This window comes from Pleurodeles waltl, chromosome 7 (assembly GCF_031143425.1).
Source record: "Pleurodeles waltl isolate 20211129_DDA chromosome 7, aPleWal1.hap1.20221129, whole genome shotgun sequence".
NCBI lineage: Eukaryota > Metazoa > Chordata > Amphibia > Caudata > Salamandridae > Pleurodeles > Pleurodeles waltl.
Genome location: NC_090446.1, coordinates 1,068,013,873 through 1,068,039,351, shown reverse-complemented (window position 1 = coordinate 1,068,039,351; position 25,479 = coordinate 1,068,013,873). Strand labels below are relative to the sequence as shown.

General features: G+C 43.9%; 1 protein-coding gene across 3 annotated transcripts in view; it reads left to right on the top strand.

Moving 5' to 3' along the window:
• Positions 1-25,479, top strand: part of SCPEP1 (serine carboxypeptidase 1) — a 196,165-nt gene that overhangs the window by 54,614 nt on the left and 116,072 nt on the right. For all 3 annotated transcript variants that reach the window (XM_069200008.1, XM_069200007.1, XM_069200006.1), the window contains exons 9-10: positions 3,438-3,549; positions 9,529-9,642. In XM_069200008.1, the coding sequence (XP_069056109.1) occupies positions 3,438-3,549; positions 9,529-9,642 (226 nt within the window). The remainder of the gene's footprint in view (positions 1-3,437; positions 3,550-9,528; positions 9,643-25,479) is intronic.

The window sequence follows — 25,479 nt, the reverse complement described above, 5'->3', positions numbered from 1 at the left end:
TTTTCCAAATTGGAGCAACTTTGGACATTCTTGATGGGTACAGGAATATTTTTCCAGATTCTGGGTATGTACATGGAAAAGGCCTGCTGCTTTGTTTTTTTCAGTTTTTATAGTTCTTAGTTTCCAACCCACTCATGTCTTGGTAGCAGGTGTACTGGGGTATGTGTGGCCATGCAAAGGCATGGGCCCTTTGTATGCAAAGATCCATCTTCTCTCAGTTAGCCATAGGAATTGTGTATAAACTGTTTGCGTGCAGTACCTCAGAATTCAGGAGGCAATATTGGTGGGTTATTGTGGGAATCGTCATATGGGTCAGACCCCTGGCTGGCCATCTCATGGCCCCTAGGATTGGTTGGTTTGTCAAGTGGGAGGGATGAACCCATGGATGTTTCCTTTGACTCTTGTAACCTTCTTATCCCACTTATTTTGTGCTGCCCTTTTCTTGCTCCATGTTTTCCTTTTAGGAGAAAAATAACTGTGTGGGATTAACTTGTTCTTCAAGCTGCTTGTAACCGTTGTTGCAGGGAACTCCATTATAGTTTTAATGCTTTTCTATATCTGTGCTCACTATTCTGTGCCTGCCTGCTAGTCATACTAGAGTTTCTACTGTTCTGATTAAGTGTAATATATATTGTTTATTTCAAAGTCTGAATAAAGATTTACCACAAACAAATAGTAAAATTGTATGCACCCTACAGAAAGTTGTAATAGTTTTACTTAATGTTTGTAGGAAAATGGCCCTTGTTACAGTTACCCCCCTCCACCTTTTGCCTGATGTTGATGCTGACTTGACTGAGAGTGTGCTGGGACCCTGCCAACCAGGCCCCAGCACAAGTGTTCTTTCACTAAAAAGGTACCATTGTTCCCACAATTGGCACACCACCTGGCACACAGATAAGTCCCTTGTAAAAGGTTTCAGTGGCACCAAGGGCCCTGTGACCAGGGAAGGTCCCCAAGGGCTGCAGCATGTGTTGTGCCACCCTAAGGGACCCCTCACCTAACACATGCACACTGCCATTGCAGATTGTGTGTTGGTGGGGGGGGAACGCAAAGTCGACATGGCATCTCCCTCAGGGTGCCATGCACACAAAACACTGCCCGTGGCATAGGTAAGTCACCGCTCTAACAGGCCTTGAAGCCCTAAGGAAGGGTGCACTATACCACAGGTGAGGGCATGAGTAATATGCCCTACAGTGCCTAAGTCCAATCTTAGACATTGTAAGTACAGTATGGCCATATTAAGTATATGGTCTGGGAGTTTGTCAAAACGAACTCCACAGTTCCATAAAGGCTACACTGAATACTGGGAAGGTTGGTATCAAACGTCTCAGCACAATAAACCCCCACTGATGCCAGTGTGGGATTTAATAAAAAATGCACACAGACGGCATCTTAGAGATGCCCCCTGTATTTTACCCAATCCTTCAGTGCAGGACTGACTGGTCTGTGCCAGCCTGCCACTGAGAGACTAGTTTCTGACCCCCTAGGGGGAAGAGCCTTTGTGCTCTCTGGGCCCAGAAACAAAGCCTGCACTGGGTGGAGGTGCTTCACACCTCCCCTCTGCAGGAAATGTAACACCTAACGGTGAGCCTCAAAGGCTCAAGCTTCGGGTTACAATGTCCCAGGGCACTCCAGCAGTGGAGATGCCCAGCCCCTGGACAAAGCTCCACTTTAGGCGGCAAGTCCAGAGGGATAATTAGGAAAAACAAGGAGGAGTCCCCACCTCAGCCAGGACCACCCCTAAGGTGTCCAGAGCTGAAGTGACCCACTCCTTTCAGAATCCTCCATCTTGGTTTGGAGGACATGGAACAATAGGTACAGGAATGTGCTCCCCTCTCCAAAGGGAGTGAGCACAAGCAGGTAGTAGCCACCCTCAGGGACAGTAGCCATTGGCTACTGCCCTTTAACCCTACAAAACACCCCTAAATGATGTATTTAAGGGCTCCCTGAAAAAAGCTAGTCCGATTCCTGATGTCCTCCCTGGAAGAAGGAAGACTGCGTAGCGGAAACCCCAGCAGAGAAGGAAAGGAGACAACAACTGACTTATCCCCAGTCCTACTGGCCTGTCTCCTGCTTCAAAGAACCTGCAGAAGAAAAGCGAAACGTCCTGCAGGTCCAGAGATCTCTGAAAAATCTCCAGAAGACTGCCTGCATCAGAGACGATCAATAACTCCAGTGGACAGCGGCCCTGTCCAAAGAAGAATAGAAGAAGAAACCTCTTCAGAAGGACTCCCACCTGACTCCAGAAGTGTGAACCCTAACCACTCTGCACCCGACGCCCATGGCCCGAGTCCAGGTGGCCCAACCGACCAGAGAGGACGACGGTGACCAATTGCCCATTGTGGGTTGACCTCTCGGCCCATCCACGACGACACCTGCAGAGGGAATCCTGAGGACTCCCCTGACCGCAACTGACCTGGAGATAACGGACGCCAAAGGATCCACTGCAACTGCCGCCCCCAGACCTTGGATAAATCAACACCCGGTGCAGCAATGATTAACAGGTGGTCCTCTTCCCTGTCCGACCGGTGGTGTGCCCGAGACACCCCCCCGGACCTCGCCTGCAGCGCCTGAATGACCCCGGGTGCCACTCCTAGAGTTTAATTGGTAACCCGATGCCCTGTTTGCACCCTGCACCCGGCCTCACCAGTGCCGCTGAGGGAGTGGGATTGGTGCCTACTTGGGGACCCTCCAGTGCTCCTCAAATCCCCCCTGGTCTGCCCTCCGAGCCGCTGGTACTTACCTGCAGGCAGACCCAATTCCGGTACTCCCTGTCTCCATAGGAGCCCACGTTAAAATTGCTCAACTTTGACTTCTGTACCCGATTGTCCCCGTGTTGCTGTTGGTGGGTGTCTGGGGTTAACTTGAACCCCCAACAACAGACTATCTAAAGCCCGGAGACTGGAACTGTAAGTCGTATACTTACCTGTAAAACTGTACTTTGTTTTCTTCGCCCAGGAACTGTTCTGAAAATGCAGTGTCCACTTTAAAAAAAGATATTCTCTGTTTTCTTAAAAACTCTTTACTTGACTAAAGTGGAACGAAGTTGCATTGATGTCTGTGCTAAGTACTTATCTGCAACAGTATTTACTTCTGAGCTGAGTCTTGTGGTTCTAGTAATAAAGTAACAAAAACATTTTTTTATATAAAATCCTATTGGTCTGGAGTTAAATCATTGAGTGTGTTTCTATCATTGCTTGTGTGTGTACAACACATGCTTAACATCGCCCTCTGATAAGCCTAACTGCTCAACCACAAATAGAGCATTAGTATTCCCTATTATTGCCTGTGTCAAGCCTCTTGGGGAACCCCTGGACTCTGTGCACACTAGATCTCATTTTGATATAGTATACAGAGCCAGCTTCCTACGATGTGCTTGCTTTTTTAGACCAGATATGGCTGACCTCTTCATAAATGTTTCCCAATTTGTTTTTTAGAATACTGACGGGGTGAACTTTTACAATATATTAACTAAAGACTCCCCAATGGCAAAACACACTCTCAAATCTCTCAGAGCCAAGGATTCTAAATTTGGAAACATTCATCTCGGTAAGTTATACATCTATATTTACACAGGTGAAAACTAATTAATAATTACAGAATTGAAAACATGCCTATGGCTCAGTTTGAAGTATGTATGTGAACATTTCTCATCAAGTCATGCTTGAACATAGGCTTGATGCTGTAACAGTCTGCATATTAGTCAAAGTGACTTAGGAGGTCTCAAAAAATGGATTTCCCATAGTATGTCTTTCTCTATGCTGCAACAAATGTTGGATAGAATGACACCATGCTGATTAAAAGTTAATGCTCACTACGTCAATTTTCTTTTTTTTGTTTGAGTGAAAAACCTCAAACCACTGAACTCTACTCAACTCTTACTCCTCCTACTTCAAGATATGACATTCCAACAAGTCCACTCTGACACTCTACTCCCCCACTCCACTCTGACAGTCCACACCACTAACCTTTAGCCATGCTGAACAGCAGCCACACTGGTGTACACATGGCAAAGCACATTGCCCAAGCAAATAGCTCTTTATCCAAGTCCTATTGTCTTTTCCAATACTTGTTTTCTATTTGAGGCCCAGCTCTTGTTGAGTCATATACTTCTCACCAAATACCTTAGACCCAAATCCCATGGTCCTCCTCAGAGTGAGAGCCGATTTTTGCTATAAAGATTGCAAAGTGGGAGCGGATTTGGCAACCGCCACTGTGAAGTTACAACAGTGGTGGAGAAAAGTCTGTGTAGTACTGGACTGACCCTGCATTTGAGAACTTACTGTAGTGCTTTTGGAAAAACAGTGCACAACAGATTTCCGCTGTAGAATAGTATTGAATGGTCAATGAGGTTGTGATCTTACTAATCACTGCACTGCAGGTTGCCTTTGTAGAACATCAGTGGTTAAACGCTGAGGACCTAGAGTCTGCCTCCCGGGTAATCCTTTCAGAGAGCTAATTTTGGTAAACCTGCATGAATGTAGAAACAAACAATGTGTAATGTTAAGTTCTGTCTTTCTTAGCAGCACACGGTAGAGGAACTGGATGAGGTGCTGGTGAGACTGACTTCTGATGGCGACCTCAATGGATTGAGTAGCCTATTGCCCCAATCTCTTATCCCAGTACTCCCTGCTCTGGGGTTACTCAAGTGCAGTGCAATTAAAGTAGCTAACTGCAGGGAAATCTGTTGTGTTGATGTGGGCACTCATCACGTCTGCTGAACCAGAACACCCTGGTCAGTGCTATTGACACACGTTTGAAGATGCAGATCACCCCTTCAGTAATGAATGAGCCTAGGCTCTCCCATTATGTAGATATAGCCCACATTTGAAGACACCCTCACTGATTGGGGGTCTTTTCATATGTATGGTATGCAGAAAATGTGTTTCTACCGTTTGAACCAGACTGGTTAATTGACTGAGTGAATTGACTCCAGAACCTGTAAAGGCACCTACTCTTCCTTTGGTTATGCTTATAAGTAAAGAACATCAGGAACAGTTCTAACAGGCTTAGTGTAACCGAGCGAGTAGAGTTCCCCAACTCAATCCTCACAATCAGGATTGTGCATATGGCATGCTGACACCAGAGTTCGTTTCTTGTGTCCTAACTGACACTTGGTGGTTTTCCAGAAGGTGTGTATTGTGGTGGGGAACACAGATGTGACTGTGTTAGACATAAGATTATCCTTCTCCTTGGATACATACAAGATAAACATTGTACTTGAAATGACACACCATGAAGAAGTTCATTATTGAATGAAACGTGTTGGCTGAGGCTGCAATTGATTTTACACAGAGTAAAATGAAAAGAAGTTCACTACTATGATCCTCAAAAACTGAAACCCGTGCAGAGGGTACTGGGAGTATTGTACTGTCCGGCTTCCCTCATCACCAAAGACAAGATTGCTTATGTCTGCTTTACTTGTACTAGTACTATATTTTTATGGGTCCACCTTTTATTCTCTGCATCCTTTGGATAACAGTGAAGTACATCAAAGAAGAGACTGAACACCAGTGTTCTTAGCTAAACCCCATGTTTACGACTTCCTGAGTTTCTTTGCCTGCTGTAATTTTAAAAGTCTTATTTACTACCTGATAATTCCTTTTTGTTTCCCAAAGTAAGTCACTGTTTGGATTCTCTGGTTATTAAGTATCCTTTGTGTCACTTTAAATATGAAGGGTCTAGGGCCTTCCAGCCTCTTGGCTAAGGTACAACTGATTGCCCTTGCTACCCTGGGAGAGTCAAGTCCCTAAAGGGAGTGTCTTGACTTTCCATTCTGGAGTGTAACTAGTATTATGCTTTAGAGCATTAGTGGTAAAGAACATTACAAGGTAATACAGTGACTATCTCATGACCCCAAATAAAGGCTTCCCTTTCCTTTTCTGTGAAGGAGGACACCTAATTTCTAGGTGAGAGGTCCAACACAGGTTGTGCCTTCTCCTGGTTGGAACATATATGTTTGGGACTAATGCTGTTGCTCAGAACTTAAAGGATGTTGTCAAAAGCATGTATTCCTTCCCCAGTGCCCGCATATGGCTAGTCCCTGCGGAAATCAGAACCTTGTTAGTGTAGGGGAGGTTTTATTTTTGGCCAGGTGTTGATGACTGGCCTCAGGGTTCTCCTTACATGTTAACATGTAATTCTTCAGGCTGGGAGTTTCACAGCGTTGATACTGGATGCTCACTTTCATTTTAGCAAAGGTGCAGTTGCCTCTATTATTGACAAATGGATACTTTCACAAAGTGAGTAGGGGAAATGGCACCTGCATACATGCTGAAATCCACTGCTCTCATAGGTAATCTTGGCCACTGAAAACTTGTTGTGGCTGTTGCTCCCTATCACTTTTTATGCCTCAGTTCTCAGGTTGAGAGGCAACAAAAGCCTTCAGCAGTTTGTCTGTCAGTTAAAAAGAGCATGTAGTGTACATAGGGTCAGTTTAATTCCATACTCTGTGTTCGAAATGGGGTCTCGGGTTGGCAGTCGGGCTGCACCCTGTCCAAGTAGGGACTCTCACTCTAGTCAGGATAAGGGAGAAACCCAGCTCAGATAACCCCTGCTCACCCCCTTGGTAGCTTGGCACAAGCAGTCAGGCTTATCTCAGAAGTAATGTGTAAAGCATTTGCACATAACACACAGTAATAAATGAAGACACTACAAAAGTACAACACACAAGTTTTACAAAAATAGCCAATATTTATCTATATAAAACAACACCAAATACGATAAAAATCAACCGTACAGTAATAAATATATGAATTCTGCAAGATTTACTCAGTTACAGTTCCTTGAAGTCAATAGCTCCATCTGGGGCTATCATGACGACATGATCAACAAAACCGATAGTTCAGGCCAGCCACAGCATCGCAGGCCAGCTACGGTGTCGAAAAGTACCTTTGGAATTGCAGGGTGTTGTGATCCTCGTGGTGAGCTCCGGAGAGCGGCGTTGCTGGCGCCGCAGTGTCTGTTCCGGAGTCGGTGCAGGAGTCGTCGGGCCCATGAAGTCACACGCCTTGCGGATCAAACTCCGGCTTGATGAAGTCAGGATTGCTGGCGTGGATGGCGTTTGGGCTGCGATGTGAAGTGGGGCGATGAGATGTGTGTTGCCCACAGGTCACAGTGCAGGCAGCGGCTCGGTGATGGCGTCCAGCGGCATCGGTGAGATCAGGGTTTCGGTGTGAAGCGGGGCGACGTGCGGTGTCACCAGGTCATGGTGCAGGCAGCGTCATCCTCGTTGTAGAAGCGCTGTCGGCAGTAGGCCCAAGCCAGTGGTGCGGGACGGGACAGGATGGGCTTTGTGACACTCACAGGCGGTGTCCACAGGAAACGGTGCAGGCAGGATGCCTGGTGTCAACAGGAGCGTCGTTGTCAGGGATGCCAAGGCTGCGGTGTGCACAGGCGATGCCAGAGTGCAGGGCCTACAGGTCGCGGTGCGAACAGCGGCTCGGTGAAGTCGTCCGATGACAGCGTCGGTGAGACAAGGGTCACGGTGCAAAGCGGGGCAATGCGACTCCCATCAGGATATGCAGGCTACACCACAGACCCCTATATGTCACTGTCTAGAGGGAATTCACAACAGCTCAGCTGTTAAGCTAACCCAGACAGGGAATCCACAGACCGGCAGAGTCACAGAATGGCTTAAGCAAGAAAATGTCTACTTTCTAAAAGTGGCATTTTCAAACTCACAATCTAAAAACCAACTTCACTTAAAGATGTATTTTTCAATTGTGAGTTGAGACCCCAAACTCCATATTTGTATATTCCCTCAAAGGCAATCTATGCTTTAAAGTTATTTAAAGTCAGCCCCTTGTTAATCTATGAGTGAGATAGACCTTGCAACAGTGAAACCCAAATTTGGCTGTATTTCACTGTTAGAACGTGTACAATACACCAGTACGTGTCCTACCTTTTAAATACACTGCACCCTGCCCATGGGGCTACCTAGGTCCTTCCTTAGGGGTGCCTTACATGTACCAAAAGGGAAGGTTTGGGCCTGGCAAGTGGTTACAATTTCCATGTTGAATTGGCAGTTCACAACTGCCCACACAGACACTGCCATGGCAGGTCTGAGCCACGTTTACAGGGCTGCTCATGTGGGTGGCACAATCAGTGCTGAAGGCCCACTAGTAGCATTTGATTTACAGGCCCTTGGCACCTCTGGTGCACTTTGCCAGGGACTTACCAGTAAATCACATATGCCAATTATGGATAAACCAATCAACTGTAATTTACCCAGGGAGCCCTTGCACTTTAGCACTCATCAGCAGTGGTAAAGTGCTAAGAGACAATAAACCAGCAAAAACAGAGTTCAGTAAACCATAAAAACAGGAGGTAAAAATGCAAAAAGTCAGGGGAGACATGCCAAAAAGCTGCCAGGTCTAACACGGTGTATGTGCTGGAAGGCATCTGGTGGATTTTCTGTTGTTCAGCTGTCAGTGATAAAACGAGAGGCTTGACAGATGAGCTCCCATCATGCTCAGCAGGCCCAATGTGCTTGGAACCTCTCCAGTGTGCACCACTTGCACTGCCTCTGTGCTACAGAAAACACAAGGTTGCAGCACAGTGTTCATGTTCAATTCTCTGTGACTGACATTTTGTAGCTTCTAGTCACCCTTGAGTCAAGAGAGCCACCAACAGCTTCAGGTGAATTACTCTAAGACTTAATATATGACGTTTTGACATGGCACACTATCAAAGTGTGCAGTTGGTATGCATGCTCTTATGACTTTCTGGGGATTCAGTCCTATACCTTCTGTGGGTCAGTAGTTATTTCAAAGTGTTCTAAATATTGTGTTTGCTGGCCAAAAAGATGGCTCTCTTAGTAAGGTGCACCATTTATGTGATTCCATCTTTGGCATCCTATGGTCACTTGTTAAAATCAGATTTTACCAGATTGTGCTACAAAAAGACAGGTCTGAATTTGCGACTCATAACTGCAAGTTGTATAGTTAAATTGAATGTCGTCAATCACAAGTCTGTAATTTATAAGGCATATGTTTATTCAACAGTGAACACACTTGACTGAAATACTTCGTGTTTTCTACTTGTTGCAAACAGCCAAAATATATATGTTCTCGACTGTATAAAAGAATTGCAGTACACTTTTTTAAGTGCTTTACTTGTTCTATTTTTCTCAGTTCAAAAAGATCTCATCTAGCTTAACGCAGTGCTCTCTCTAAAGTAGTAGTTTTCAGCCAAATCACCAGATTACATATTTAATAGGAAATACTTGTTAGTACAGTTGTTAATAATCCTACTTTTTGTATGCTTTAAGAGTGAGGATACTGGGAATGCACTGGAATCAAATGGGTTAATAATGGCAGCCATAAAAAAACCTGCTTCATTCAGAGACCAAAATATGTGTACCATATTTCTTCACCACTTCTCAGTGGCATATGTGAGAGAACCCGCATGTTTGAAACAGCCCTTGATGTGCACTGTTGCTCTTGTTAGTAGTACTGTCATCAAATAATCCTGCTGTAATCATAAGCATACTCTTTTTCCTGATTGTGTTCTCCCCTCTTTTCCCAGCTAAACTGTACCATCGCCATGTAAAACCTCTCCTTAGAGGTGATTTGTCCTCACTGATGAATGGCCCGATCAAGAAGAAGTTGCATATAATCCCAGACTTTGTCACATGGGGAGGTATGTTAGTTATCTGTTTTATTCTATGTTGAAAGTGCAGAATACTTACAGGTATGTATGTGCGGACGTTTAGCTGGCATAAACCTGGGTAACAATCAGTGAAGCCCGAGGAATATTTCATAATCGTGCACGAATGGAGAGTTGGGGTAGGGGGGCTCCATTAGTTGGGCCATGTAAATAAGTGGGGCTAAATGTTCCCTATCGTAAGTGGATGAAGCGATCCTTAAAAATGCATTTTGCAGCTCCTTTCTGAAAAGGGGTGGCCAAGCAACAATCATGGAGTATTGTTCCGAGGTATTTAGTGAATCCGGTTGACTCTGTTGCATTTTTTTTCCTGAGGTAAGGGGGTAAGGTTTTTGCCAGGTAGAATGGAGAGTAATTAGCTTTCTAGGGCAATCAGCATGCCCATTTGATGTTGGTTTGAATGGCTATCCAGAGTAGTTAATTCACAGTTGGAGTCATATGGTCATGTTGCTTTAGACCTTTGAACAGTTGAGTTGCTTCCTTAATGCACTCTTCATCAGAGCCAAGTGGGTACTGGGCTCACCAGTGAGTAGATAATTGGATCCATCCAGATGGGAGTAGACAAGAGTCTGAATAGTGGGTCTCAAGTTTGATTCTGAGAGGTATGTATTTCAATTTCACAGGAATGATAGTTGAACCCAGACATATTGACTCTTTTGGCAATATGGAATTTGAAGGAGAGGTTACTCCTTAATGTGAAGCCCAGATGTTCATTTTGGGGGTGGTGTAGGGGGAACAAAACTCTCCATCATCTCTATTAGTGACAGGATTTGAATCAATGAGAATGAATGTGGTTTTGGTAGAGTTCAGGTTGAAGTAGATGCTTGAAATGCAAACTTTGATAAAGGTTAGGCAGTCGGTGCATGTTTGAGACTTGGATGGTGTTGTGTGCTGCTCTCACAATACTGATGGATTTTCATTTTAAGGCTCACTAGGATGACTCAAAAAAGCCTACATGAAGAGTTTGACAACCACTGATTTTTATTTTCATTTTTATTCTCAGGTATAGATATTACAATCAAGACCTATAAATAAATAGCATTCCAAAGTGCAACATAATTAGAAAACCTACATTGTCTGTTTGCATAGATCCTATGGCATAGCCCCGTCCATTAAGTCAATCTGAGAGAATTGCGAAATGGACTATAATCAAAGTATATAGTACTCTGAACATGTCTTGACAGCATAATCAAGTGATTGTACTGTAGTTCCCTTTAAATTACCAACAACTGAGATGTTTAGATGCTGCCAAATGGCTGTAAACCTCTTTACTCTCCCTTTTCTCTTTGCGTATGCTTCCTCAAATTTCTTAGTTCTCAACATCCTATTCCACCAGTTTTGAATCATTGGAACTGAGTCTACCAATTTTGCAGTATTAAAAATCAAGCTACTGTGATAAAATATTGCTCATATTTACCTACTTCCTGTGATTTTGTTTTTTTTAGAAACACCAAACTCAACTGGGCTAGTCTCATCCTCAATCTCGGATTTAAATTACGGTTAATTTCCTTAATTAGTTCCCACCAGAACAGAATCAATTTAAGGCAATCTGAAAATATATAGAGCCAATTCCCCTTCCCATCCTGATTACAACAAAAACATTGACTCGAAATTGATAAGAACATTTTACGTAGAACCTCAGGAGTGTAATATGCCATCCAGTGGGACAGAAATGACGTTCTTTTGTAGTTGGCTGCCCTCAAAGATTCATGTCCTAATTCAGAGATTAGCTGCCGATCCTCTTTTGAGAATCTGCATTGTGTTTTCTCAAGTTTGTTTCACTGAAGTCCGTAGTGGATTCTCTATCTGAGTGCACACCTAGTAATCTATACCAGTTGCCTGTACCAATTAATGTACTCCTAATTAATGCCCTCCATGCTGGTTGTTCTTGTATATTAGTTGTCGGTATATTAATATTTAGCAGATGGATAATCTGAGGAAAAACTCAGGAAAAGTCTAGATCCCAGATCCTCAAGATGTATTGAGTCCTCCTCCATGTTATATATCTGTCTCTCTCAAAAAAAAAAAAAAAAAAATTCAGCTGTCTGAAACCTTTAGTATTCCAACACACTATCACTGCAATTGATAGGTTGAGACAAAAAAAAATGCACTCCTGTAATTTAAGAAAACTATAACCCAGTGGAACTTGTTCTACAAAAGAGTTCTATCCTCTTTCTGAGGTCATGAATGTACTTATAGTGAGATATGTTTGGCAAGTTTGCAGTGTAATAAACTCTGGGAGATTTATTGCTGATTCTGCAATCATCCCAACCAAAAGAAACATTTCCAAGATTTCTTTACTATCCAGAAAGTGTGCTATCATATCCTGCAATGCTGCCTGGTAATATACTCGGAAATTAAGGAGCGCCAAGACCCCTTGGGTTCTATCAAGCTGTAATGTTGAGAACATCACCCTCGGTGTTCTATTCCTCCAAATAAAACTTGTCACCATGGTATCCAGTTCCCTAAAATAAGAACTAGTGATACTTATCAGAAGATTATTGAATAAAAAGAGAATCATTGGTAATATTGACATCTTAATTAGAAAGACTCCCTATTAAAGTTAAAGGGAGAACCAACCATCTTTCCAAAAGTGCTTGTGCTTTAAAAAAAAAATCCTTACATAGTTTAAGTGGAAAAATTTACCGTAATTTTTCGTGACAAATATTTTCAAATATCTAATAGGCTGAGCTTAATTTGCTTGCTGCTGTAGACTGCGAAGAAGATTCTCTACTCCTACATTAAATAGGAGAATCTCAGTTTTACTCTTGTTAATCTTATACCCTCCTATTTGAGTGAACTCCTTAACTAGATCCAATACTCTTTGTTTATTGTCATATGCTGGTTTTAGATAGAGAATATCATCAACGAAGAGTTTCATTTTAGGCTCACCTGTTATAGGTGGCATGATCTCCCTCAGACTACAAATTGTTCGATCCAATGGCTCAATAAAAAAAGCAAATAATATCAGAGAGAGGGGACAACCCTGGCGGGTCCCTCTCCTAATTCATTGATGCAAATTGTGAGGGGAATCCAAATTGTATCAAACTGCATAGTAAAGCATCCCAATTAACAAGATCAAACGCTTTCTCTGCCTCTAGCATTATTATTGCTGCAGGAGTTTTATTGGATGCAAAGTAATCAACTGCGTGGTTTTAAAAGTTAGTATTTGGTGACATTAATCTATTGGCTACAAAACTGCTCTGATCCCTATGTATTATTTGTTGTGCAGCTGGGGTAATCCTGGTTGCCCAGACCTTAGTTACATTTTGTAGTCTGCATTAATAAGGCTGATTGAGCGATATGAGTCAGCTTTTAACTCGCTCGTCTCCTTTAAAAAGCTAACTATTATTGACTCTTTGAATGTCAAGGGTATCTCCTCACCCGCTAGTATTGCATTATATAGTTCAATTAAAAAAGGGACTAATTCCTCAGAGACAATTTCATAGAACTCTGAGGGAAAGCTATCATTACCACTAGCTTTTGCACTTGCCATCTTTTGGCGAGCTTCTTTAATCTCAGAACGTTATCTTCTGCAATATAACCTTTTGATCAGTTAATGACAGCCTGTGTAATGGGGTAGGTAGTACTGCTCAACCTGAGAGGGTAAAGCAGAATAATTATTCTTGTATATTCTTCTATATTGCCGCATGAATACCTGGGCTGCGGCCTCCTCCTGAGAACTACTAAATTTGTCTTAGGGTCTTCAGTTTGACAAATTGGCTGTTTGTCCTGTTTTACACGAGGGACCCTAGCAAGGTGCTTTCCTATTTGTTGACTTTCCTCATACATCTGTTGTTGATATGCCCTTGAACTATATAGTTTCGCCAAGATAAAAAAAAAATCTTAGATTTTGTCTAGCCTTTTCGAGGTCTCGCTTTGTAGAATCCAGGCCCTCTGCTCTTATACAGACCTCTGTAGCCTGATCAATTGCCAATTGCAGATATTTAACATGAAGCTCTTGCTGCCGATTCTGGGATGTCTTGAATGAAATATGACCCTGGACTGTAGCTTTAAAAGCTACCCAAACTGTAAACAAGGATGCTGTATTCCAATTCACCTGAAATAATTATTTTATGAATTTCCTCATATTTAAAACCCACTCCTGATTATTAAGTAGGGACCTATTTAGGTGCCATCTGGATCGCTCCTTGATAACTTCCTCTAGCTCAGTTGTCACCATAATTACTGAATGATCTGAAAAAGCGTTTACCCAGATATATGATCTATGCCTCTTCATGTGTGTGTTGTTAGGAAGAAGTCTAATTGTGAAGCTGTTTTATAGCGACAAGAAAAACAACTATATTGGGCATGGGATGATTTAGCTAACGACCTATCTACTGGAAGTCAGCTTTTATTATATTAATAATTCAAATAGTTTTGGGTTTAAGTTGCCTTTTCCCCTGATTTGAAGTGTCTAAGGAAAGATCCTGAACGTAATTAAAATCTCCTCCAATAATAATGAGCCCATCTGCACTCATTGCTATGTCATGTAACTGTATTAGTGACTCTTCATCATCAGTGATAGGTCCATAATAGTTAACCAGATTAGCTTGAATTCCTAGTACTGACACCTTTAACCATAGCCACCTCCCTTTAGGATCTCTAAGGACCTCTTTTATAAATTGCCATCCTCCTCGCTGCCAGCCCAGAAGATGCAAACAACACTAATGAATACTGCCTCGGGATATATACTTTGGGATTGTTACTTTTCAAATGAGTTTCTTGAAGAAAAAAAAAAAATCACTTCAGGATTGAATGATATAAGCCACCTTAACAACCCCCCCATATTTCTGCCAATTTGACATTCCATTAGCGTTCCAGGAAATAATCTTAATTTTTATCATTGCAGTATTATATTTAGTCTGCTCTCTATCTTCGTCTTTGCACCTCTACACCTGTGAACATAGACTACCAATACAGAGCCAATACAACCGTCCTTGCTGAGCCAGCTTATCTTAGTAGCAGCTACTTCATCTATACCTGGTGTTTTTAATAGCTTTAGTCAATATCCTTTCCTTTAATCTGTAGTCATCAAAGTTGACCATAATAGTTCTTGGATGCAGAAAATTCAGATTCTGGTTAAAAGGGACCGGATGTGCACTCATAATGGTAGAGTCTGAGTGCACAGAAGACATGTCTGAAAAAATATAGATGCTGATCAATTCAGTTACTGCTGCTCCAGCAGTAGTCCCATTTTCATGTCCCTCTGGGATGCCAACGAAGCATAAATTTGAATGGTGCGATCTATTCTCCAAATCATCAAATTTTCTGCATAGGTCCTTATGCTCGCTGGCTGGTACTCAATATCTTGAGCTGCTCATTAGTTTTCGTATCGGCTTCCTCCTGGGGGAGCCTCATTGTGTGGATCTCGCTCAGTATCTGCTGAACTAAGGTCTCTACTGAGGATGTCAAGGGATGTGGAAAGCCCATTTCTTGACCTGTCACCTCTATGAAATTGGAGGTGCCGCCAAGGTCTGCTGCTGCTCCGTTTGCTAGCTCTCTTTCTGGACTCCGTTCTGGTCCTCTTATTCTGATCCGGCTATGGGATGGATCGCCAGCCGCTTGTGTCCCTTTATTAAGATCCCCGTTGGGGATTGACCTGATTGAGGTTGTAGTGGCTGAGATAACTGGGCCTGTGAAACCCCCAATCTCTTGTTGAATTTATTGCCCCCAAATATAGGATAGGTAGGAGTTTTCTTGGCTGCCACGAGATCTACTGTGGGTTGGAAGCCAGCCTCCTGTGAGATACCCATCTGGCTGGTAGTTGCTTCAACTGTGTAGGGGGCCAATAATCTCTTTGGTGCCTCCTGAGCTAGCTCCACTACCAGCACACTTTGGGTAGGAGATAATTTTTCTGTTTTGGGGCATTAGAGGTTCACAGGATTTAGAGGATTTTGCAGATTTAGAGGTCTTGCCGGCCACTCATGGTCGTAATGACGCATCTCTAGAAAGTCTCTTCATCCCCCACCTACTGATTGTTACAGGTCTTAATTTTGAGGGTCTGTTCACCATGCTGAGAATACGGATGCCCAGAGAGGCACTTCTGAAGCAGAGTTGTGTGCCTTAGGAGAGTAGAATAGGTGCTGGAGTTTCCTGAAAAAGCACGCTCCAACCGTAACCCCCAGATATGCTGAGATTGTAATTGCGTTGTGTTACATGAATACTGAATTGAGACTTCTGCCAATGTTAAATATGCTGCTTGTAGTTTACAACAAGTTTCTCAGGTTTCACAGCCTGCGTAGGCTATTTATTGTGCAAGCAGAAGCATTTGTGGTGCTAGAAGCATGTTTTCCAATGCTTTACTTCCTCGGGCCAAACAAGAAGTCTCCCTGAGCTATCATCTTCCCCTCCCTCTGTCATTTAAGTAAGGCCTTCTTCCATTTTTTTCTTTCTCCAGTTCTCTTCCTTTTAGGTGCCACAGAAGAGAGAGAATCATGTCTTGTTTTAAGGGTACATGGTACGAGAAGGTCAGGAATGTAGGAGAGGGACAATAAACACTCCCCAAAGCTCAAGGACAGGTGTTCCAGAGAAAAGTCAACAAGGTGCTCTAAGTGAGAGTTTTAGTCTGTGTGGGGGTAAGGGTGAGCTCTGGGCATGTAAGTTATTAGTCTACTGGCAGGTTATTGATACGTGATCAAGTTTTATTTGTTTGCAGCAGTATGAAGTGATTATGGGTCTTCTCATTTGTACCAGAGGGGAACAGTGGGGGAGCTCTTAACACTGCCACATGGCATGTAGTAAACGTGTTAATGAAGATGATTCTTCTTGTAGTCATCATGCACTGGCTGAATTATACTCTTCTTGGGTCCATGTGGAACTTCACGTTGTCAGATATCTTTAAGCGTGATATAATCAGAGCAGAAAGTATATGTGCACCTCTTTTTGGGGCTTCAGCTCATATATTAACTTGAAATTTCTACGAGTTAATGTATGTCTTTCTGACACCAGAGTGGAGAAACATAAAGAAATAATTACTGCACTGTGTTTTTCGAGCTCTGCTGTGACTGAAACATGCATTAACTCTTAGATCTGTTGGATTAATATATGTGCTGAAGACAGTAGAAAGAAGTATACAGCCTCCTTCTGCACTGGTGCCTTGCAGGGAATGGCATCATGCTGCGACCCTAAAAGAGGCAATAGACAAACAATGAAAGGGGCTAGTGAGAGATGATGCACAATCGTAATTGAAAGAGGGGCTTTAGTATCATTGGGAAATCTTTGTGATCTTTTCTTCTTAATGTTCTTTTTTTATTTCTTTTATCTATTGTCTTAGCTTTTTCGGGTGTCTACCAGCTTTTCATGTCCACATCCAATGAGTATTTAGTGGTTTGTCTTGTCACCCAGGAATAGACATTCTTCTCAGAAGTGTTAATTTTTGCATCCATAGAAATCTAAGGGTGGCTTTCTCTCTCACCCCAATTGGCGTTTGTTCCTTTTTTTTATTTTTTATTTAGTCATCTTCTTTGTTTTCATGTCATTATCCAGAAGCAAAGGTTGGTTTATTACCTGGGTTACGTCGTTCATCTTCTGATTTAGTTGTTCACTTGTGATGTGAGTGTTTTAGTTGCTTTGCACAATAGGGAGCGCTATCTGTAAACCGTTGTAGGAAAGTACCATCTTGCCTGGCATGTTACCCCCATTTTTCACTGTATATATGTTGTTTTAGTTGTATGTGTCACTGGAACCCTGCCAGCCAGGGCCCCAGTGCTCATAAGTGTGCCCTGAATGTGTTACCTGTGTTATGACTAACTGTTTCACTGAGGCTCTGCTATCCGGAACCTCAGTGGTTATGCTCTCTCATTTCTTTCCAAATTGTCACTAACAGGCTAGTGACTAATTTCACCAATTTACATTGGCATACTGGAACACCCTTATAATTCCCTAGTATATGGTACTGAGGTACCCAGGGTATTGGGGTTCCAGGAGATCCCTATGGGCTGCAGCATTTCTTTTGCCACCCATAGGGAGCTCTGACAATTCTTACACAGGCCTGCCACTGCAGCCTGAGTGAAATAACGTCCACGTTATTTCACAGCCATTTACCACTGCACTTAAGTAACTTATAAGTCACCTATATGTCTAACCTTTACCTGGTAAAGGTTGGGTGCTAAGTTACTTAGTGTGAGGGCACCCTGGCACTAGCCAAGGTGCCCCCACATGGTTCAGGGCAAATTCCCCGGACTTTGTGAGTGCGGGGACACCATTACACGTGTGCACTACACATAGGTCACTACCTATGTGTAGCTTCACAATGGTAACTCCGAATATGGCCATGTAACATGTCTATGATCATGGAATTGCCCCCTCTATGCCATCCTGGCATTGTTGGCACAATCCCATGATCCCACGGGTCTCTAGCACAGACCCGGGTACTGCCAAACTGCCTTTTCAGGGGTTTCACTGCAGCTGCTGCTGCTGCCAACCCCTCAGACAGGTTCTGCCCTGGTGGGGTCCAGCCAGGCATGGCCCAGGAAGGCAGAACAAAGGACTTCCTCAGAGAGAGGGTGTTACACCCTCTCCCTTTGGAAAAAGGTGTTAAGGCAGGGGAGGAGTAGCCTCCCCCAGCCTCTGGAAATGCTTTCATGGGCACAGATGGTGCCCATTTCTGCATAAGCCAGTCTACACCGGTTCAGGGACCCCTCAGCCCTGCTCTGGCACGAAACTGGACAAAGGAAAGGGGAGTGACCACTCCCCTAACCTGCACCTCCCCTGGGAGGTGCCCAGAGCTCCTCCAGTGTGCTCCAGACCTCTGCCATCTTGGAAACAGTGGTGCTGCTGGCACACTGGACTGCTCTGAGTGGCCAGGGCCAGCAGGTGACGTCCGAGACTCCTTCTGATAGGCTCCTTCAGGTGTTGCTAGCCTATCCTCTCTCCTAAGTAGCCAAACCCTCTTTTCTGGCTATTTAGGGTCTCTGCTTTGGGGAATTCCTTAGATAACGAATGCAAGAGCTGATCAGAGTTCCTCTGCATCTCTCTCTTCACCTTCTGCCAAGGAATCGACTGCTGACCGCGCTGGAAGCCTGCAAAACTGCAACAAAGTAGCGAAGACGACTACTGCGACACTGTAAAGCTGATCCTGCCACCTTCTCGACTGTTTTCCTGGTGGTGCATGCTGTGGGGGTAGTCTGCCTCCTCTCTGCACTAGAAGCTCCGAAGAAATCTCCCGTGGGTCGACGGAATAGTCCCCCTGCAACCGCAGGCACCAAAGAACTGCATCACCGGTCCTCTGGGTCTCCTCTCAGCACGACGAGCGAGGTCCCTTGAACTCAGCAACTCTGTCCAAGTGACTCCCATAGTCCAGTGACTCTTCAGTCCAAGTTTGGTGGAGGTAAGTCCTTGCCTCCCCACGCCAGACTGCATTGCTGAGAACCGTGTCTTTTGCAGTTACTCCGGCTCCTGTGCACTTTTTCAGGATTTCCTTTGTGCACAGCCAAGCCTGGGTCCACGGCACTCTAACCTGCATTGCACGACCTCCTGAGTTGTCCTCCGGCGGCGTGGGACTCTCTTGTGCAACTTCGGGTGAGCACCGTTTCACTCCACTTCGTAGTGCTTGTTCCGGCACTTCCCCGGGTGCTGCTTGCTTCTGAGAGGGCTCCTTGTCTTGCTGGACACCCCCTCTGTCCACTCACGCAATTGGTGACATCCTGGTCCCTCCTGGGCCACAGCAGCATCCAAAAACCCTAACCGCGAGCTTCGCAGCTAGCAAGGCTTGTTTACGGTCTTTCTGCAGGAAAACACTTCTGCACAACTCTTCACGACGTGGGACATCCATCCTCCAAAGGGGAAGTTTCTAGCCCTTGTTGTTCTTGCAGAATCCTTAGCTTCTACTGTCCAGTAGCAGCTTCTTCGCACCCACAGCTGGCATTTCCTGGGCATCTGCCCACTCTCGACTTGATCGTGACTTTTGGACTTGGTCCCCTTGTTCCACAGGTACCCTCGTCTGGAAATCCATCGTTGTTACATTGCTGGTTTTGGTCTTTCCTGCAGAATTCCCCTATCACGACTTCTGTGCTCTTTGGGGAACTTTAGTGCACTTTGCACTCCCTTTTCAGGGTCTTGGGGTGGGCTATTTTTCTAACCCTCACTGTTTTCTTACAGTCCCAGCGACCCTCTACAAGGTCACATAGGTTTGGGGTCCATTCGTGGTTCGCATTCCACTTCTAGAGTATATGGTTTGTGTTGCCCCTATCCCTATGTGCCCCCATTGCATCCTATTGTAACTATACATTGTTTGCACTGTTTTCTATTACTATACTGCATATTTTTGGTATTGTGTACATATATCTTGTGTATATTTGCTATCCTCATACTGAGGGTACTCACTGAGATACTTTGGCATATTGTCATAAAAATAAAGTACCATTATTTTTAGTATATCTGTGTACTGTGTTTTCTTATGATATTGTGCAAGTGACACTAGTGGTACTGTAGGAGCTTCACTCGTCTCCAAGTTCAGCCTAAGCTGCTCTGCTAAGCTACCATTATCTATCAGCCTAAGCTGCTAGACACCCCTATACACTAATAAGGGATACCTGGGCCTGGTGCAAGGTGTAAGTACCCCTTGGTACTCACTACAAACCAGTCCAGCCTCCTACAACCGTGGCTGCGGGATGCTCTTCTGAAGATGTTTTAAGTAACGGGAGTTTAGCCTACCTGGCAGCTGTTAACACATTTTTATTACTTCTGGCCATAAGGCTGAGTTGAAAGTGTGTGACGCACAAGTCAGAAAGTGTTTTCTTGAAAGATAGCACGGGAAGAGCTACAAAACATGTTGAGTGTGCTTTTTGTTTCAGCGCTTACTCATGAGCTAATACTTAATGCATATGTATCTGGTGTTATCCGCTTTATTCACTTGTGCTGTTACGGCCTCATGTGGCTCCCTATTTTATCAATCTTGCTCAGCAGCTTAAGCTATTTTGACTTTCGTGTATTCCCACACTGGTGGCTCAGGATTGTCGATTGGGCCATGAACATCCCCTTTCCATCCACCATTTCTCCCTCTCCTGGGCCTTTTTTTGAGCTTGTTTGCATGAATATTATTACCACATCTTCTACCTTGCATTCCCATTAACTAGTTGTAGCTGTTGTGAGTGAAGCATTACTTCTTTTATGTGTTCACTGACTCTCCAACCCCAGGTCCCCAAAACACCTTGATTTGTTTCTTAAAGGTAACCCCCTCCTTAGCATATCCAGGAGACTGACTCATCATACTTGACTCGCTTGTCATCTAGAAGGAGACAAATATATCATTAGGGCACTCATACCATTCTCACTTTACCTTTTATGTATCTAGACCTGGTTAAGGGACATTGTCAATGGTTATGTATGCATCATTGAATAGTACTTTGTAGTTTCTCTGATAATAACTTTGGGTTTGCCATTTTGGGACTTATGTACCTGGCACATTGTTCATATTCATGTTTCATGGCACTTTGTACTTCTGTCTGTGACGGAACAGTAGTTTAAAATGAGAAATGCAAATAGAAATTGACCTGGTGAGAAAGAAAATACCGTTATAAGTAGTGACTTAAGCAATGTTAGAGTACTCAAACTAATTGGTGGCACGAACTCCAAGCTCTGATTGATCTGTTAGGACAGTCAGTAGGTCAGGCCTTTTGTACTTAATGAAAGTTTATTTTGGGGTATGTGCATATACACATTGTAGTTATTATTTAGGTCTTGCTGTTGCCCTCCCTTTCAACCTGTGATCCCAATATTGCTTTCAGAATAGCCATTCTCTACTGTGCTCTGTCCCTAAATGTTCATCCACATCTGGCTTTCTTCAGCAGAAGATGTTTTGTTCAACGTTAACAACTAGATTTGTTCTTAATGGTTAAAGTCTGGATTAAATGCATGCATGTTTTTTGACGAACTGTTGAGCATCAGTGTGCTGCATTTGTTCACAGTGGTTACAAAGTGTGCCTGATTTGGGAGTTCAGACACTCAGTCACCTTCTTGGTTGGTGACTTCTGCTCTTCTGGGTTCCCGGGCCTATTTGTCACTATGTCCCAGTATGGCCTTGTAAGTGGAAGATGAGCGCCCTCTGTCATTTTCAGGCATTGACTTCCAGCACCAGGATAAGGCATGGACTGCTGTGTCATGCACATATTGGTACTGGTGCAAGGTTTGCTGCTGCAGAGTAGCAGGAACCAGGGCTTTGAGCAGCGACCGTGCCAGTTACACATGCATGCACATATTGGTACTGGTGCAAGGTATGCTGCTGCAGAGTAGCAGGAACCAGGGCTTTGAGCAGCGACCGTGCCAGCTACACATGCTCTGCATAAATCCGCTGTCTAGTGTAGGGCTCGCAGTGCTACAAGTTGTTTTACTTCAAAAAAGCTTTTTCGAGTCCTGAGATCAAGTGTTCGGTACTATCTGAACTTCTCTCTGTAAACATCGGTATAGTTCTCAATCACGTTTCCTACTTGTATTCAATCCACTTGTAATCGTCAGGGTCGATTAAACGCCCTTGCGGTCGACTGCGCCCTTCTTGGGCCTACTTTTACTCGTCGTCGTTGAACAGTGTCAGGCTGATGGAACAGACTCTGTTTTGTTTTTGCCCTCTGTGTCAACCTCTGTATTTCTCCGGATCACAGAGAAGAAAGCTGTGAAGCATGTCTATTTCTTCCGCTTGAAGAAAACTCTTAGAGATCGCAGAGCATGTCGGTTGGAGATGCGTCCAAGTTGTTGGAACAAACACCCGACATTTTTGGAGAAGACCATGCTTAAGCTGCAGTTTCCATCGCAGACTCTGATTCGTAATGAGATTCAGATGGGGACACCCAGTCGCCTCCAGCTGCGCGGTAGGTGAGTACATCAGCCCCTACCCATCACCCAAAGACAACCAAAAAGACTTCAGCACAGGTCTTGGGTCCACCACTGCTTGCCGGCCATGGTCGGACCTGAAAAACACATGCGGATGACCAACCTTCGGGTTCGACACCGAAAATTAAGACCAAAGTGCATTCGGCACTGACCGAAGAGCTGTCACACCTGTTTCGGGATCGAGCCGAAAAGCAGAGCCTTCCACCTCAGAGCCGGTGTCCAGACTTTTGGAGCTGAAACCTGTGGGTGGAAAATATGCTCCAACTACCAAGGAGTCTTCGGAAATAAGGCCCATATTAGAAGTAATGGATGCTAAACAGCGCAATATCCATATACACAAAGACACTGGAAGAATTATTACTTCTCCTCCTCCTACAACAAAGAGAAAGTTATCTTTCCAAGAGACTCTAGAATCTGGACCTCCACCTGCTAAAATATTTAAGCATAAGGAGAACCCAAAGGCACTACCACATTCTCCTTTGCTTACTGCTTCTCCACCACCAGATTCTCCACACCACCACTTTCATCTACACAATGTTCTCCACAATCCCCTATCTCTACACATGGGGATGATTTAGGTGATACTTATTACAACATAGATCCATGTGATTTATATGATTCAGATCCCATACCTTCCAATGATCCTGATTCATACCCGGCTAGGCCATCTCCACCTGAAGACACCACTGCCTGCAATCAGGTCATAGCTAGAGCAGCTGCACATCACAACGTGCAGTTGCATACAGATCCCATTGAGGATGATTTTTTATTCAACACATTAACATCCACTCACAAGGAATATCAATGTCTACCCATGCTCCCAGGCATGCTTACGCATGCAGACAACATTTTCAAGGAGCCAGTGAAGGCTAGAGTTATCACACCAAGGGTAGACAAAAAGTACAAACCTGCACCTTCAGATTCACTTTTCATTACACAGTTGCCACCTGACTCTATAGTTGTCAGTGCAGCAAGGAAAAGGGTAAATAGCCAATCCACAGGGGTTGCTCTTCCCCCAGACAAAGAGAGTCGTAAGTTTGATGCAGTGGGGAAAAGATTAGCATCTCAAGCTGCTAATCACTAGAGGATTGCAAATTCTCAAGCTCTGTTAGCCAGATATGATAGAGCGCATTGGGATGAAATGGAGGAACTCTTACAATACCTTCCACCAGAACACCAGAAAAGGGCACAGCAGAAAGTTACTGAGGGCCAGGCTATCTCTAATAACCAAATTAGTTCTGCCTTAGATGCAGCAGACACAGCAGCAAGGGGTATCAACACTTGTATGATTATTAGAAGGCATGCATGGTTAAGAACTTCAGGGTACACACCTGAAATATAACAGGCATACTCAATATGCCTTTTGATAAGCAACACTTATTTAGCCCAGATGTAGATACCACCATAGAGAAACTAAAGAAAGACTCTAATACAGATAAGGCTAAGGGTGCCCTTTACACTTCCCCTACTTGGGGAACTCTTTGTAGACCCAGTTCAGAGATGGTTTTAAACCATCAACTGCAGAGCCAACCACATCCCAACAGAAACAAGGACAACAGTTTTACATTAGAGGCTCCTACAAAGGAAATAACTTTAGAGGTAGAGGTAAATGCACCACCACAAGAGGTTCCTTCCCCCTAACCAAAAAGTGACTTTCTGCACATCCCCACACATCATACATCTCCTGTGGGAGGAAGACTGGGACATTTCTACCTCCAATGGCACAACATTACAAAAGATCAATGGGTGCTGTCAATTATTCACAATGGTTATTGCCTAGAACCCATTTCTACTCCACCAATCATCCCCCCTTGCTTGCACAGGCTTTCTCTGGAGCACCCAAATTTATTAAAACAGGAGGTACAATCACTTCTACTCAAGAGTGCAATAGTGATGGTACCTATATCCCAACAAGGGGCAGGAGAATTTTCTCTATACTTCCTCATACCAAAAAGGATGGTACTGTCAGACCAATCTTGGATCTCAGACCCCTCAATCAGTACATCTTCTTAGAGCATTTCCACATGGTCACTCTTCAGGACGTCATTCCCCCTCTACAAAAACAAGACTACATGACAGCATTAGATCTAAAAGATGCTTACTGCCACATTCCCATACATCCAGCACATCACAAATTGAAAATTTGTGGTAGCAGGCAAGCACTACCGATTCAAAGTACTACCCTTTGGAGAAACAACAGCACCAAGGGTATTCACCAAATGCCTCGCAGTGGTTGCAACATACCCCAGAAGGCAACATATACATGTATTTCCTTATCTGGATGACTGGCTCATAAAAGCCAGCACCTTCAAACCTGTTAACAGCGCACACAGTACACAGTGGATACCCTCCACAATCTAGGGATCACAATCAATTACCAGAAATCTCATTTGCAACCAACCCAAATACAACTGTATCTGGGAGCAATTCTAAACACACAGCATTATCGTACACAAACCCACTGAGAATTCAAGTTTTCCACAATCTCATATCTCAACTACAATACAGTCACACTTGCACAATAAGGTTTATCATGAAACTTTTGGGAATGATGGCATCGTACATAGCAATAGTACCCAATGCATGTCTAAACATGAGACCCCTACAACAGTGTCTCTTGCAACAATGGTCTCAGGCACAGGGTCAACTTCACAATCTAATGTTGTTGGTCTGCCAAACTTACAACTCTCTGCAATGGTGGAATCACACCAACTTATCAAAGAGGCGGCCATTTCAGGACCTTGTGCCACACTCATCTCAATTGTCCCTTCTAGCACAGACAATTTGAAAATTCGCAAATCACAGTCACATTCAACTACTGGCAGAGTAGTTACACAGGGATACACAACCAACTAGCGGACCTCTTAAGCAGGATGCAGCAACAAAGACACAAATCGGAGATTCACCCACTAGTGATTCAACAATACTTCCATGTGTTGGGAACCCCAGACCTAGACCTTTTCGCCACAAGTGGAAATGCAAAAT